This window comes from Sitophilus oryzae, unplaced genomic scaffold, assembly GCF_002938485.1.
Source record: "Sitophilus oryzae breed Bouriz unplaced genomic scaffold, Soryzae_2.0 scaffold_1716_pilon_pilon, whole genome shotgun sequence".
Classification (NCBI taxonomy): domain Eukaryota; kingdom Metazoa; phylum Arthropoda; class Insecta; order Coleoptera; family Curculionidae; genus Sitophilus; species Sitophilus oryzae.
In genome coordinates, this window is record NW_022146409.1 from 1,245,025 (window position 1) to 1,260,383 (window position 15,359).

The 15,359-nt window shown below is 30.0% G+C and overlaps 1 protein-coding gene across 1 annotated transcript in view; it reads right to left on the reverse strand.

Moving 5' to 3' along the window:
- LOC115881345 (tachykinin-like peptides receptor 86C) overlaps window positions 1-15,359 on the reverse strand; it is a 164,646-nt gene that overhangs the window by 22,211 nt on the left and 127,076 nt on the right. Inside the window, exon 8 of the mRNA XM_030898789.1 lies at window positions 4,229-4,420. Coding sequence (XP_030754649.1) covers window positions 4,229-4,420 — 192 coding nt within the window. The remainder of the gene's footprint in view (window positions 1-4,228; window positions 4,421-15,359) is intronic.

Below are 15,359 nucleotides of genomic sequence, written 5' to 3' on the forward strand. Positions count from 1 at the left end.
TTTACAACCACATCACTAATTAAAAAATAGGGACATTATTTTATTTTGAAAAATAAATATGCAAAATTTGTCGTATTCTGTTTTGGCATTTCCATATCTATAGTTACCGGTACAGTGGTTGTTATGGCGCAAATCTTCAACAGCAAAACAAACAACGAAGTGACAGTTTTAAATTTCTCGTTCGCTTTTTCGAATTTATATAACATAGAAAGCCAGAATGTTGTCGGAAAGTTCTGATAATGAAGACTACTTTAATATAATTTTAATAACCAGAACTGCAAAAAGAGCAGAAGCGAGTTTAATTCTAGAGAAAAAATAGGAAGCGATATGAACTAGCATTGAAAGTATACGATAAATGGTATGCCGAAAGAAATGCTAAAAATATTGCTTCGAAGACAGTCTTGATGGTATATTTTAGCGATATGGCAAGGCAGAAAAAGCCATCTGCTCTTTGGGCTACGTACAGCATGATACGGACAATGCTAGAATTAAGGGAAAAGACTGACATATCAAAATATCACAAACATTTTTACCAGGCAAAACTTGGAGGATTTTTTCACGAAAGCACCTCAAGAATTCCTTCATAAAGTATGGATTTTTTTAAACGTTTATAACTATTTCTTTTAATTGTTTTAGGTGGCGCTTATAGTAGGTGTGTCTAGGGTATGTCAGAGTGATGAGCTACTGAAGATGAAAACTACGCATATTGATATTTTAGGAAAGAAAATTTGAATAGAAATTGCCGATACAAAAAAAAACTTATAAGAGCAGATCATTTATGATAACTAACGCAAGTTGGATAGAAATTGTGAAGGAATTTATTATCGTAACGCTGTTACGAAAAGATATTGAAAATGAGAGATTTTTTGTTCAATATCGATTAGGAAACGCTCGAAATCACCCCTTTGGATACAACTCTATATCTAAATTTCCGTACAAGGATACAATTCTACATATAAATTTCCGTACAAGATTGCTAGCTTTTTGAAACTTCCCAATGCAAAAAACTATACAGGTCATGCTTTTAGACGAACAGTGGCTACGTTGCTGGTAAATAGCGGAGCTGATATTTTACAGCTGAAGCGTCTAGGGGGATGGAAATTCATTGCTGTAGCTGAGAGTTATGTGGATGCATCTGTACCCAACCAAACTGAAATCGCAAATATGATATCTTCAACGACAACGTTGCCATCGCCTTCCTGTAGCAATTCAAACTCTTTACCTTCTTTTGTTGACATTAGAAGACCTGGCACAAGTCAGGAGTTAAGTTTTTGCAGCAGTGAAACCTCAATGAGTGAAACACATTATCAGGGCGGCCCCTTAACAATATCGATTAACGCGTACAATAAGTCAAATTTGACCATTAATTTCAACAAAAATAAATGTATTAAAATCTTCAATTATTGTTGTTAATCTATTTGTTTATTTTTGTTGATGTTAGATAAGTATTTAATAAAGATATTATAAGAATATTTTCCTTAATTAAATGAGGCGAGAGATAAGAAAAACCGAGTGAGGGAAGTGGAAGAGGGAAGAAATGTAGATAATTTGACACTTTCAAATTTTTTAAATGTCAGTAATATCAGTATTACCTATGTCAGTATTATGAGGTTGTAAATAAAAAATTAAAATTAGAAGAAAGCATTCGACCAATGTGTTCTACCAATGTCATATGCATGTGAAACCTGGACACTTAAAACGGACATTTTGTCGATTGAACAAAATATGTTGGGAATAATCAAGAAAGACCGTAAAAAATATAATGGATATGACAAAACACCCAATATGAAATAACCATTACAAAAGAGTTTAATTTTTTACTTTATGAACTTATGAAACTTATTTACTTATTCGTAATACATAGATTAAGTTCCTCTTCATATTACCATCACTTTTCATTTAAGAGCATCAAAATTTAACGTTTTAAAACCGCTTAAAATTTTATAACTGTACTTCGAGTTCTGGGAGTCAGAACTGAATTTTATATACCTACATATTATACTCTAAATTGAACTCTATATCACATAAATTTCAATTCATTTTCTGTTGATGCTGCAATAAAATTTGGAATGAGGTCAGAGTAACTAATTCGGAAGTTCACTTCGAGAGTATAATAAGGTTTAAGTCCTCAAAATCCTTTATTAATTTGGATCCCTATTTTAATGGAAGATTGTGAAGCGAACAAAAAAGTAAAGTTTAATTAAAGAACCTTTCATTCAAAATCCTTAATTTTGAGTGAATATGTAGCAAAAATTACTTTTTATCTTTTTCTGGTATTATAATTATGATAAAACACGAAAAATGTAAAAAATTTTTTAGTTTCAATAAACTGAAAATTTTCAGGAAAATGAAGATATATATTTCTGTGGAATTTACGATACTTTAAGGTTAATTTTTAAAACAATATGAAAATACTTACGTATTCTAATATTTTGCTTGTTTTATTCGTACCATATAACAATTATTGTAAAATTAAATTATTTTATTTAATTATATTATTATAATTAAATAAAATAATTTAATTCACATTATTATATAATTTTTCTAAGTAAATGAGATTAAATTACAAAAAATGTCTCATAGCCATTAATATTATGAACAGCATCAGCATTTTATTTTGTTTTTTTTGTTAATAGTCTTTATCGCTTAATTTTTTATTTTTTAAACTAGTTTATTCAAAAACATAATTTATTATTTTAAAGGACTTTTAATCCTATTACACAAAATTAACATACGCTGTAAAATGTCATATTTATGGATATAGTGGACAGTTATAGAATTCCACCGTAGGTAACTTAACAGGAAATATAACTGTTAAGTACCAGATGAACCAGCTCTACCTGTTTGATGGTAAATTTAAAAAATTAAAATGTACAGGGTGTCCCACTAAGAATAGCTCTCGACTATATTTCGGAAAGTATTAGCTGTAGGGTCTGCGGAAAAAAAAATTATAACTAAAGAGGCTATGAGAAATTGTTGGAAATTATTTTCAAGTTAGTGATATAAATGACTGTTATAAAAATAAGATAATTAAGGGCTTATTTTTCGTATTTATTATAATGTTGCTAATATCTTCGGTTTGAAAGAGGGTATCAAGATGCGGTTTTTGCTGAGTTTTTAAGCTTTTATTGCTTTTTATCTCAGCTGAAAGTAGATATATTATCGCATTTAATTTTTTTGAAAAAAATGCGCAATGTTTGTTAAATTGTAAAGCAGCGCCCCTTAGCGTCTACGTTCAAAAGCTTATTATTATTGTTTATATGATATAATATAGAGTAAGGAATGCTCTTTTAACAGAGCTCTCGTTTGTTGGATTCCGATTATCCAGTCCGGAGTTACTCACATTTAAATAATAACAAATCTAACCTTGCCCCACCACTTTATTTTAGCAGAAAGGGGAAAATGGTTCTAACAAAAATATTCAAAATTTACTGAAAATTATGAAGCCCCCTGAAGCCTACTGAAGATTTATAGTACCCCTTATCTAGGCAAAATGCGCAGAATGTTTTAAAACTGTTTCCTCAAAGTTTAATTCCGCATTGACATTTCAGGAAACGGCTAGTGGCCACCATATTGGAAACACATGTAATAAAGCCATATAATGGTTTCCATTTTCAAGAAACCAGGCGATTAATAAAAACATTATCTAAAATGTGTCCAAAAAAAAAACGAAAAAAAAAAAAAAAAATAGATAAAATTTGATGAGGTTTATCTCACTTTAATCTTACGTTTTGCTGATATTTACGATTTTTCTCAAAATGCAGTAACAATTTTAAGAAAATAACAGTGTTTTATTAAAAATACTGTTGTTTGGTGCTGTTGTAACACTAAAGGTTCCATCCCCCAACTGTAATCAAACTCATGTGTTATGGTGAATTCTGATGAATTAGTGGTTTATTTTCCTGTACTATTTAAGTTAAAGAAGTTATTGCTCTTTTTAAAGTTAGTATTTACTTAAAATTCATTTTTTTATACCCATTATTAACATAAGGTATTATATTATACTATTGCAACTCAATATTTGGTAAGTAGAAAAACTTTGCTGTACATTTAGTTTGAAAAACTTGAATGGGCTTAAAGAAATGACGTAATACAATTATTTTTACCCCTTTTTTTGTTAAATTACTTAATTGTTAAAATATTTCAAAAACAGTAAGATTTAAGTGACCTTAAACTTAGTGTCGAATACCGTGAATAATTTGTTTGTCTGTCTTAATATTTACCTTGCATTCATCCAGTAATATATTAGAGGATTGACCATGGCATTTGACATCGCGAACCAGTAGAAACTTAGATACACATGTTGCGTGTATTTGCTGTAAATAACTTTTGTGTCGTAGTAGATGTAGATGAAGTAGCTGTGGTAGGGTAGCCAACACAAACCGAAGATCAACACCACTAATATGAACATCTTTACAACCTGTAACAAAAAGAAATACAGAGTGACTTGTTTCTTTTAAAAAATTATTTTTTCAAGTTTCATGAATAAGTTCAGATTTTCATGTTACAATACCTAATATAAATAATTTTTATATTTTTTAATGCGTTATAAAAATGCATTCGTTACGTATACCCCTTTAAAGAAATTGTTTCACTTTCTATGCATCGGTGAGGGAGGATTTTATACTTTTCAACAGATTTTATTCTTTATTGTTTATAATTTTGTAACAATAATAATTTATATCTTAGAAAAGTATCACCCATTTTTACCTTACGAATAGCAACAAAATTGCGGACCTATTAAATCATTAAGTATAAAAGAAAACATTTCCTTATACAGGGTATCCCAGGCTATAATCAAAAAGTAACAGGTGAAAAATCTTTTCTCTAGTGAAATAAAGACGTAGCTCTATTTGGAAAAAATATGATAATGTTTAATTTTAATAAAATTTCTTTGTTAAATATTTTATTTAAAATATATATTATTGTGAAGAATTTGAGGTGTAATATGTTGTGATTTTTATAAGTTATATTAACACTGTCAAATTTTTCTTAAATATCTTTATAAAAGATCTTTGACAAAGAAATTGTATAGTGTAGCGCCTAAAAAGGTTAATGTTAAGCATAGAGTGTTTTAACATCAAATTCATTAAATTTTACCGAGAATTTAAAAATGTAATAAAAATGGGATTACCTATTTAAAATATGAAAATTGCTGTCAAATTCCATTATTTCAATAAAGTGTCGTATATATTGAAAATATTAAGCGTTAGTTTTCATTATTGAAACAATGAGGTAAATAATCTACGATATTGATATTGTACTTGTTCAGAAACTTCTATTCAGCCTGGCCACCCTGTATAAAATATACAATCATTTTACCAATATGTTGACCAGGATTAACGATTAATTTAATCTAGATGACGTATCGTATAAATCTTGGCCGAAACATTTTTATGTCGTATAATAATAGCGTTATGGAATAAGACATTAGCTGCCGTTCTGTCTTGTTTCGACTGCCACTGGTTCCAATCTCGATGAAACGAACTTGTCTTGTTAATTTAATTTTACATATAATTTTTTCATTATTTCAATTTAAAAAAAAGGTGGATATATCTTGACTTAAACCACACTAAAATCCAATAATTAGTTTTCAGCTATGACAAAAAAAGAAACAAAAGATTTTTGGATCATTAATTTTTTATCTTTAGATATCAATAGTAGATTTGGTACTAATTTTCTAAAACTTGTTCTATCTACATACCTTTCGACATAATTCCTTTATTACATACATTGATTAACATGTCATCATCGTAATATCCCCGATAAGAGACACTAGTTGTGTTGTTTGTATTGACTAAGTACTCCACTGCGGCCGCGAGGGCCTATTGTGGGACACTAGTTGTGTAGACAAATATATTATTTATAGATAGCTAGCTGACCCGGCAAACGTTGTTTTGCCATATAAAATTTTTTTATGGAACAACGGTCATTTTTATTCACGAGGTTGAAAATTATTGAATTACCAATATCGCTATTAAAAAATATGGGTTGATGGTAGAAGGGTGAAGATTTAGGGTGTAGTATGGGTATTTTTTAATGCCACATCATAAAAAAATTATAATATTTTTTTTATCTAAAACAAAGAAAATTGGGGTGGACCACCCTTATCACTTAGGGGTAGATAACAACCTATTCTCAGACTTACTGAATATACATATAAAATTTCATCAAAACCCGACAAACCGTTTCGGAGGAATATGGTAACCAAAACTGTCACACCGAGAATTTTATATATTAGATAATATACGAATATACGTTAAAGTAATGCTATTTTCAAGTATTAACGTATCAACTCTTAAGATGAAAGACCACGTCCAGCAAACATATATTAAACGTATAGTGTGGCAAGAATCCAATCCTGTATAGTGTAACCGGATAAATGGATTAATGAATGAGAACCTATGAAATTACGTGAATATATTCCTTTAGAAAATGAGTTAATTTATTCCAATTCTTTACAGAGAGACAGAATATTGGTTAAGTATTTTTTTACGTCAGTAAAAGTGTTATTGTTAACGCCTTTAAGTTCTAAAATGACGCCATTGTTATTAATTCTTAACACTGATAAGAAAAACAAAGTAAAAAAACAAGAAAACACATTGACCCAATTAAGCAGGTGCGATGTTATGGTGCGTTTAGACTTGAGCACGCACGCACTGATCCTCCGTGAATGCTCAAGTGTAAACGGCTGTGCGCGCACGCTCACTCTGAATCTGTCTGTGCGCGAGCAGCCGCGAACGTGAGCCGTCTGGTGCCGGTGTTTTGGTCCGTGCTCAAGGGATTTTATGTGTGCGCGAACGCTCAGTTTGCACTGGCAATTTGTTTTTTCTGCGTTTGTGTGTGCGTGTGTATTTTTTTTGCGTTTTCTTTATTAAAATTATGGAGTGGATCAATGAATCTTCGTAATTATTAACTGAAGAATATGAAAAGTTGCCTATATTATGGGATGTTAAACATTCTTTGTATTATTAGAAAATCAAAAAAAAACACATGGCAAGATCTTGTAAATAAAATTAATATTGAATATGTCGATAGTAATGAAATTGCTATTCTAAAATTTGTATCTTTTGTTCGTAATTTTTGGTATTATTAAATTTTGTAAATATTCAAAGTCGGGTCTGGTCATTCTTGTAAAGTTTTTGAACTCATCATAGCCCTCCTCAGACACTACGTTGTTGCAGTAAATTATATCGATTTCTAACAATTTGGGTTTGCCACCAGTGACGATGTTTTCGATTTTTCTCCTTTTTAATAATTAAGCTGTGCATAACAACGACTGGAGCCTCAACTATTTCTTAGTCGTCCATTATTTTCGCCAACACAACTCTGCTGTGCGCGCACAAATGGATCACTTCATTCATCGAAAAATAAGTTTTTAATTTGAACGGAGCCGAACGAGCGCACGCTCAACTCGTGCGTGCTCAAGTCTAAACGCACCATTGCATTAGGTTAATTTAAGTTTAGTTAATTTATGTTAGGTTAATTTTAATTTCCAAAAATGTAATAATATTTAGGGTATTCGGTTTGAAATATCAAAGTTGCTATTGGTTTTCAATTAAAGCGGCAACATGTAAAAATTTAAATTTAAAAAAATCACCGGTTCTCCATAAACTCTTCACCATGAAAAACCATCACCGTGAATAACTCTAAATCACGCTGGCAACTCTTACTTTTGGGTCGATATTTACATGTTTGGAAATGAATCGCTTAGGGATCTTATTAAGTCGGAGTGAGAAAAATGCGACGGTCTGTTGTTGCGGCGTTGCTACATTTCTCAGAGATACAAGTACGCCTTTCCCTGTAGTGGAATAAAATCACTATCAAAAAGCGCTTCTTTTAAGTCTTTTTTTTTTCGGAAAGATAACTACATGACATCTTTAGATATGTTTCTGGACATCTGAAATCGAGCTATAAGAATATCGTTAGGGTGGCAATTTTTTATAATGAAGAAACATCAGGAATCGCGGTACTGCCCACTTTTACATATTTTCTTTTAATCAAAATATTTTAGGAAACAAAAATATAAATTATATATATAGAAACAGTTATTATTTACATCAACAAAACTCACTTCCTTATCAACACTTGATGGACATAAAGGGTCATTACCGCTTCCCGTTCAAAATATTCTAATAAATTTGCAATGAGTTATTTATGGCTATTAAGCTATCTTGTACACTTCGCACTAAAAAGGGTTCTAAAAAGAACAATGTTCGGCTGCAAGGTCTGCTAGTAAAGAAATTTGAGCTTAGAATATTTTACCAAATATTTAAACCAAAAACTAGTAATACAAAACTAAAGTGTTAAAACGAATGACAGTGTCAGGAAATAAATAAATAAATGTGGAAACTTGACAATTTTTTACAGCAGAGCTACCACCTGAATACCCAGCGGGAAATTTAAATTCCAGTTTGTCGCCCGGCGCCGAATATGTCCATGGTTGGCAACAATGAATTTAAAAATGGCGCCCTCGATTACGTACTAAAAGTTTAATTTTGCTGGGTATGATGAGAAAAAGAATATAGACAATAAATTGTATGAAACACGTCACACAGATTTTGTCTTGATAATAATATGTGCGCTGTAGTTTAAAGAAAAACATTGCAACTGAATTGAGAATTATAAAAATGTGGATGTTAATAAAGTAACGGTAATATTAAATATTAAATGAACTTAGTTTAAAACTATGGAAAATATATGAGCGTTTATCTGAAATTGCGTGGCTTTGAAAGTTCTCTTACAACTACGATTTTACTAAACCTCACGTTTCTAACTAAACTCTCTTTTTTATTATTCTGATCGTCGTCGTTTTACAAACGACACAGTAAATTTCACTGAACCTTCTTTTAATCGATAATTTAGAATTCCGCCGTTTGCGGAATCGTAAAAGAACAAAAGCAGCAAATGTCCTGAACGTCTGTTTACTTTCTATAAATCGTTGGTTATTTGGTACCTTACTTTTATACCGATTTTGTAAAAGAAATGGAACAGACTGAAAATTAGCCGTTGTTTATAGGTGGGATTTAAAAATGAACTCTCTATGATATCTGACAAAACTGACCGTGACTCAAGTGTACCTAGTAGAAAAAAAATAGAAGTAGTAGTGTCAAAAATATTTTGAACCTCTCTTAATATAACAAATTAATACATTTAATTTTTTTCATTTTTGGGTAGTTTATAGCTGGTTTATAGTAACCAGATAGAAACTTAAATAATATAGCTATTTTACTTTTGTTTTAGGATAAAAACTGGACTTGAAAATGGTTTAGGGTCATGATTCTCGTAGTCTTCTTTGCTTGGATATTCACTTTGTTATTGCAAATAGGCAGTTGACAAAAACTGATGGTTAAAAAATATAGGTACTTATTTAAACTTATTTAACAATGTGATTTAATAATCTTAAAATAAACTCATTTAAAAAATTTAGATATATACATATGTAAAAATGGCTTATTTTTCCAAAATTACTGATAATATTTGAAGCGGTGCAAAAACCAGGCAGCTTCACTTTTTTTCGAAAATGAGATTTTTAATGCTCTTTAAAAAAATTGGCCGATCGTTTCCTGCAACAGTCAGTTCTTCTGCATTTAAAATTGGTAGGTGGGTGGAATAAATACTGTTATTTTTTGTTATTATATTATAAAAATTTTATTTATTTTTATGTATAAATAAATATGTTTGTTTGTTATGCTTTTTTTATCATTTCCCTTATAATAGTAGTATTCTTTCGTTCTGAAAGAAACTGAAAATTTTTATTTAAACTGATTTTCCTTTACGTGGTATAGGGAATAAATCAGTTTAGGTGAAAATTTTCAGTTCGTTCAGAAAGAAAGAATAGTACTAATAATGGCTAATTTAAATTTCCCGCCAGCCAGAATGTGCGATAATGCCTTACGATACGTTTTATACCTATCTCTTTCTTTTTCATATGAAGCACACATAATAAAAGAAAGATAGCAATAAAGACGTACGTCCTGCCATGGTCCTGTTAATTGGTTGCAAAATTGTTATTCCTGAGTTGCGCTACGGGAACGCGGTCTCATTCTCTACCATGGGATTTGTCAGTCTCTTTTATTTCTTTGTCTATGGTCAAAACTGACTACATGTCACATACCCGTAACATGTCGCACACGGTCAAGTTCCTCCAATCTATCGACATAGCAAATTTCATTTAAATCGGACGATTTTTTCTGTCCTTACCGCTTTTTCGTTCAGACGCAAAAATATTTTGTGTCTTAAACCCCACACTCACACTTCGCTCCTTCGTCCCTTCCTCGCGTTACTTCGTCACCTTCGCTTCCTCGCGTTACTTCGTCCCCTTCGCCTCCTTCTTTTCGTCCATTCGATGTTTGGAAATTAGTCGATTATGCAACAACACACCACAAAATATTTTTAATATAGCAGAGCTACATGTTTATTACGAAATATCTAGTAACCTCTAAAATTTTTATTATAAAACGGCAATTCTTTGTCGTGTCAAAAATAAAAATTTAATTTTAATAATATAATTTTTTTAATAAATCCGAATATTTCAGTATCATGTACAAGGTATATCAGTATGAAACAATAGAGTAAAGTTTACTATGTCGTTTATATCGAAACTATGAAATATGACATACTAATTAAACGTTGATGTCAATCCCCATTTCTTCAGATATTTTTGTAAAGGCATCATACACACTATTTCTATTTTTTTTATTTTGTCGCTACGATTACATAAATATGGACATGTATTTCTTCACAAATATGAAGACAATATTGTCTTTTCCTTCCATTTTGAGACTATTGTGTGTGATATCTATTTTTATATCGACTGGCGATTGCTAGATGTACAGGGTGTCCCATTTTTTGTGTGTTTTATGGGGTTTCTGGTTTATGAGTAGAGATATAAAGATACCGTTTTCACATCATTGTTCTTATTATGAAACTAAATATGCTACACACAGATTTATCCTCCTTAGTTCAAATTTATTTCTTATTTCTTTCTTTTATACTTTTTATATTTTAATTAGTAGAAATTTTTGCATTGTTCGATAACCTTTGTATCTCGATAATTTTATAACTTATCAAAAAGGTGAAAAGGGTCAGTGATGGGCGGTGGGTAAGTACCCAATTTGTAGATAAATAAAATCTGAGTATATATGTATATACCTGTACATTTAGATGAACATCCTAATTTTATAAAAGGTATTTCCGACGACCGCATAGTAAATACCCGGTATAATACCGGGAACAGGAATATACCAATATATATTAGGAATATTGTAGATATATTCCTGATATTACTTGTATAATTCTGGTATTATACCGGATATTTACTATGCGGTCATTGGAAATACCTTTTATAAAATTAGACTGTTCATCTAAATGTACACGTATATACCGGATGCCCTAATTTTGTTTTTTTTTCTACCTATTGAGTACTTACCCACCGCTCGTGTCTCGTTTTTCAGGTAGAATGCAGTGACGAAACTAGTTCTTCGTTGGGAGTGGTCTATTTCGAAAAATGACTCAAACTTATGTTCTTTTTCTTAAACAGGACACTCCATATATTATTTTTTATTTATTTGCCTTGTTATGAGCTTTCTAAAATTATAATATGTATACTCTAGGTATACTTATTTGTTTAGGTACTGCTAAACTGCTAAACGGCTCTTATTTTAGAGTTATATTATAACTATATATAAAAATTAGCGTGGAATAGCCAATAACCCACATTTTACGTTGAATAAATTAGTTGATTGTTTTGATTACCTAATTTAAACTCGACTCATAAACGACAAACCCTGCAAAACACACGAAAATGGGACACCCTGTACAGACGTACTGCCAAATCAAGAAATCAACTACGAATGAAATCCAAGATCGATTTATATATTTTAATATTTTTTGTGTTCGTGATAATTCCTTTGCTACTTTCTCCAAAAACCGACAGTACGGGGAAGGAGCATTTCGAGGAAGTAAACGGACGAAGGAGCGTTTTGACGAAGGAACGAAGAAACACACAGTCGCATAAATCGACAATTTCCCATAGTAAATATATGATTTTTGGACGAAGGGACGCGAGGAAGGAACGAAGTGAAGTAGCGAAGTGTGAGTATGGGGCTTTATTAAATAAATAAACAGAAATTAACTAGAACAATATTTAAATCTAAAAAGGAAAATAAACAGCTCTATTTTTAGATTACCGAACTTGCTAAAAGAACCTAAGAATAGAAAAAAAACATACACATTCATTTATTCTATAAAAGAGGTACTCTATAAGCATAATAATAGTTATTACCATGACCCTACAGTTTTTAATTAGAAATAAAAATAAATTATGGCATAAAACCTACAAACGACTAATTGAAATGTACAGCCTCGTAAACACTAATTATATTTTTTCATTTATAAACCTTTTCATTGTTGATTCCGTGTAGAGCTTTCAGTACTAATAAAATTCTAATTTAACGTTATCATTTCGAAATAATCTGTTTACTAAATTTATCATTCGCTTTAATGCTTTGTTTGCATGCGACGGTTTTACAACCTGTTCAGCTTTCTGTTGTTACGAAATGATCTTTTTCAAACCATATCAAGCTGTAGGTCTTTCGTTTGAAATTAATATGTTTTGTTTTGAGAATCTTTATAATTTACTATAATTTATTTTTATCTACAGTTTAATTGCTTCTTTTATGTTGATTTTTGAAATAATCTTTTTTAAACCATATCCAATCTTTCGTTTGAAATTAATCTTTATAAATTTTAACATTTTATCTACAATTTAATTGTTTCTTTTATGTCGACTTATGACTGTTGTTGCGTTTGCTTTTTTAATTTAAACTTGTTTATATATTTTTAATTAAAATAGAGGAAAAAAATTGCTATTTTGGGGAAAGACATTTTAAATGTTCTTACAAATACAAGGTTGCATCATAATATGATTAAGCATATACATATATAATAAAAAAATAACATACCTTATTTCATAAATAATAAACAGTTAATTAAATAATACAGTAAAACTATTATGATTATAATTTCATTTTTTTAATAAGTTTTAGTTACCATACTCCTCCGAAACGGCTTTACCGATTTTGATGAAATTGAAAAAAATATATGTTCAGTAGGTCTGAGAATAGGTTGTTATTTATTTTTTATGCCCATAAGTGATAAGAGTAGTCCATCACAATTTTTTTGGACAACATTTTTATCTTTATTTTGTTATGTGGTATCAAAAATTTCGCCTAAATTTTTACCTTTCTACTATCAACCCCTATTTTTTGTAGCGATATTAGTAATTCAATAATTTTCAACCTCGTGAATAATAATGATAATTTTCCCATAAAAAAATATTTATATAATAAAACAATGTTAGCCGGGTCAGCTAGTTATATATAAAAATGGATTGTCAATAGTGGGTAATAACATGCGATATTAAATTTTTATAAAATTTGTTAGTGACGAATAATTTAAATTACAGGACTTTTATTTTAAATGACCGCTTGTCATAACTTGTTAGACTGTGATACGCAAGTTCTTTTTTAATTTTATTGGTAATTTATTACCTTTTTGAGTTTTTCAGCAATGTTTAAGCAACTATCAACAGTTACTTCAAGAAATATGATTGGTTAGCGTTGATGCATTAATAATTTTGATTAATAACCTAATAGAGCAAAAAAATATTATCTAAAATTTTTAGGCTTAAGGGTGCGATTTTGTAATATTTTGTTATACCGCTGTAAACTTACAGTGGTGTAACGTTATATAGTGTGTAAGACCGGGTTTTAAAGTTTTATGATAATATTATATTCTATAATGGTTACATCCTTATGTTTATACCGCAACAATTATAATAATAAAATATTGATAGGTCTCTGACATTGCTTACCCTTAAATGTAAGGATTTAAATTGGATTTACATCTGCATTCTCTAGGATGTATAGTTACAGCAAATGTAAGCACTCCTACAGCGTAATGTAAATTACAGAATTGCTATTTAGCTACATTTTCTACATTCCATCAAGGTTATATCGATACATCGCTTATAGAGCGTAAATGACGATACAGAATCATACCATTAAAAAATTTATAAACTCGGTCTTACACCCAACAGTGGCGTGCAGTACCATTTACAGTAGGGTAGGCAACAGAATCAAAAATATTAAAAAAAAAACAAAAAAATTCTGTAAAAGTTCTGTAATAACATCGGAACTGGCAATACCGCATCGGCGGCATCGAGACATCGGGTGCATCCGTGTTGCGGTAACGCACTGCTTTTGCTTGTCCATATACATGTAATGTTAAGTTGCGGCCGTGCGTTCGATTTCGAATAATGGGATGCGTTTTTTAGGTAATAATGAGAATAATAATAAGACGTTGAACAGGTGGCGTTTGTTTTGTATGATTTTTTTTCCGGCTTTGCAACCGTAATTTCTGGCTTTTGCAACGGTAATAAACACAATACTAACTTACTATTTAGAAAAATAAAACAATGTAGGTCGCATTGTAGGATTTGTAGGTAGATATATAATGAAAATTGATCAAATAAATATATTTTTATTTTGCGTCTGTCTTGAATAAATGGGAGGGTAGGCAATGCTTTTTTGCCTATATGTAATGCACGCCACTGCTATATGTAACGTTACAGCACTGTAAGTTTACAGCGGTGTAACAGAATGTTACAGAATCGCACCATAATTTTGTTGTTCTAAAAAACATTGGTTTTATTCAAAAAAGTTTTTTAGAAACACTATGCTACACAAGTTCTTTTTTAAAGTTTATATTTTATTGGTAAATTAGTACCCTTGTTGTGAGCTCAATTTTCTTATTGTACAAAATGTTGCTTTTATTCAAAAAAGTTTTTTTTAAACACTGTATGAACCATTTTTAATATAAAACGTTAATGCAACAAAATTTTACCAACAAAATTAAACTTGAATACAGCAGCAGTTACTCAAAAAGGCTTTTATTCTAATTGCTAAAAATGATAATAAAATATATCATTTTGGCAGCTTAAAATATAAAATTTTATAGTTAAAATTATAAAGTATTGTTACATATACAGTGGGTTGTTTATATTTTAAATAAATTGCATGCATTTAAAATAATTCATTTTATTAAATTATAAATAGCAAACGCTAATAAAATAAGTACTTTATGTATCTATAAAAGTTATACATGGATCCAAATTTATAAAAATATAATTAATACAATTTATTTTTAGTGAGAGAACTATAAAAATATATTTTTTTATATTTTTAACTTTATGTTCGAACCTACTACACTAAACTATCAAAACTGCTCTCCAACTTCTAAAATCATAAAATCTAAAATCATAAAATTCAATAAAGACATAAATTATAAATTTTACA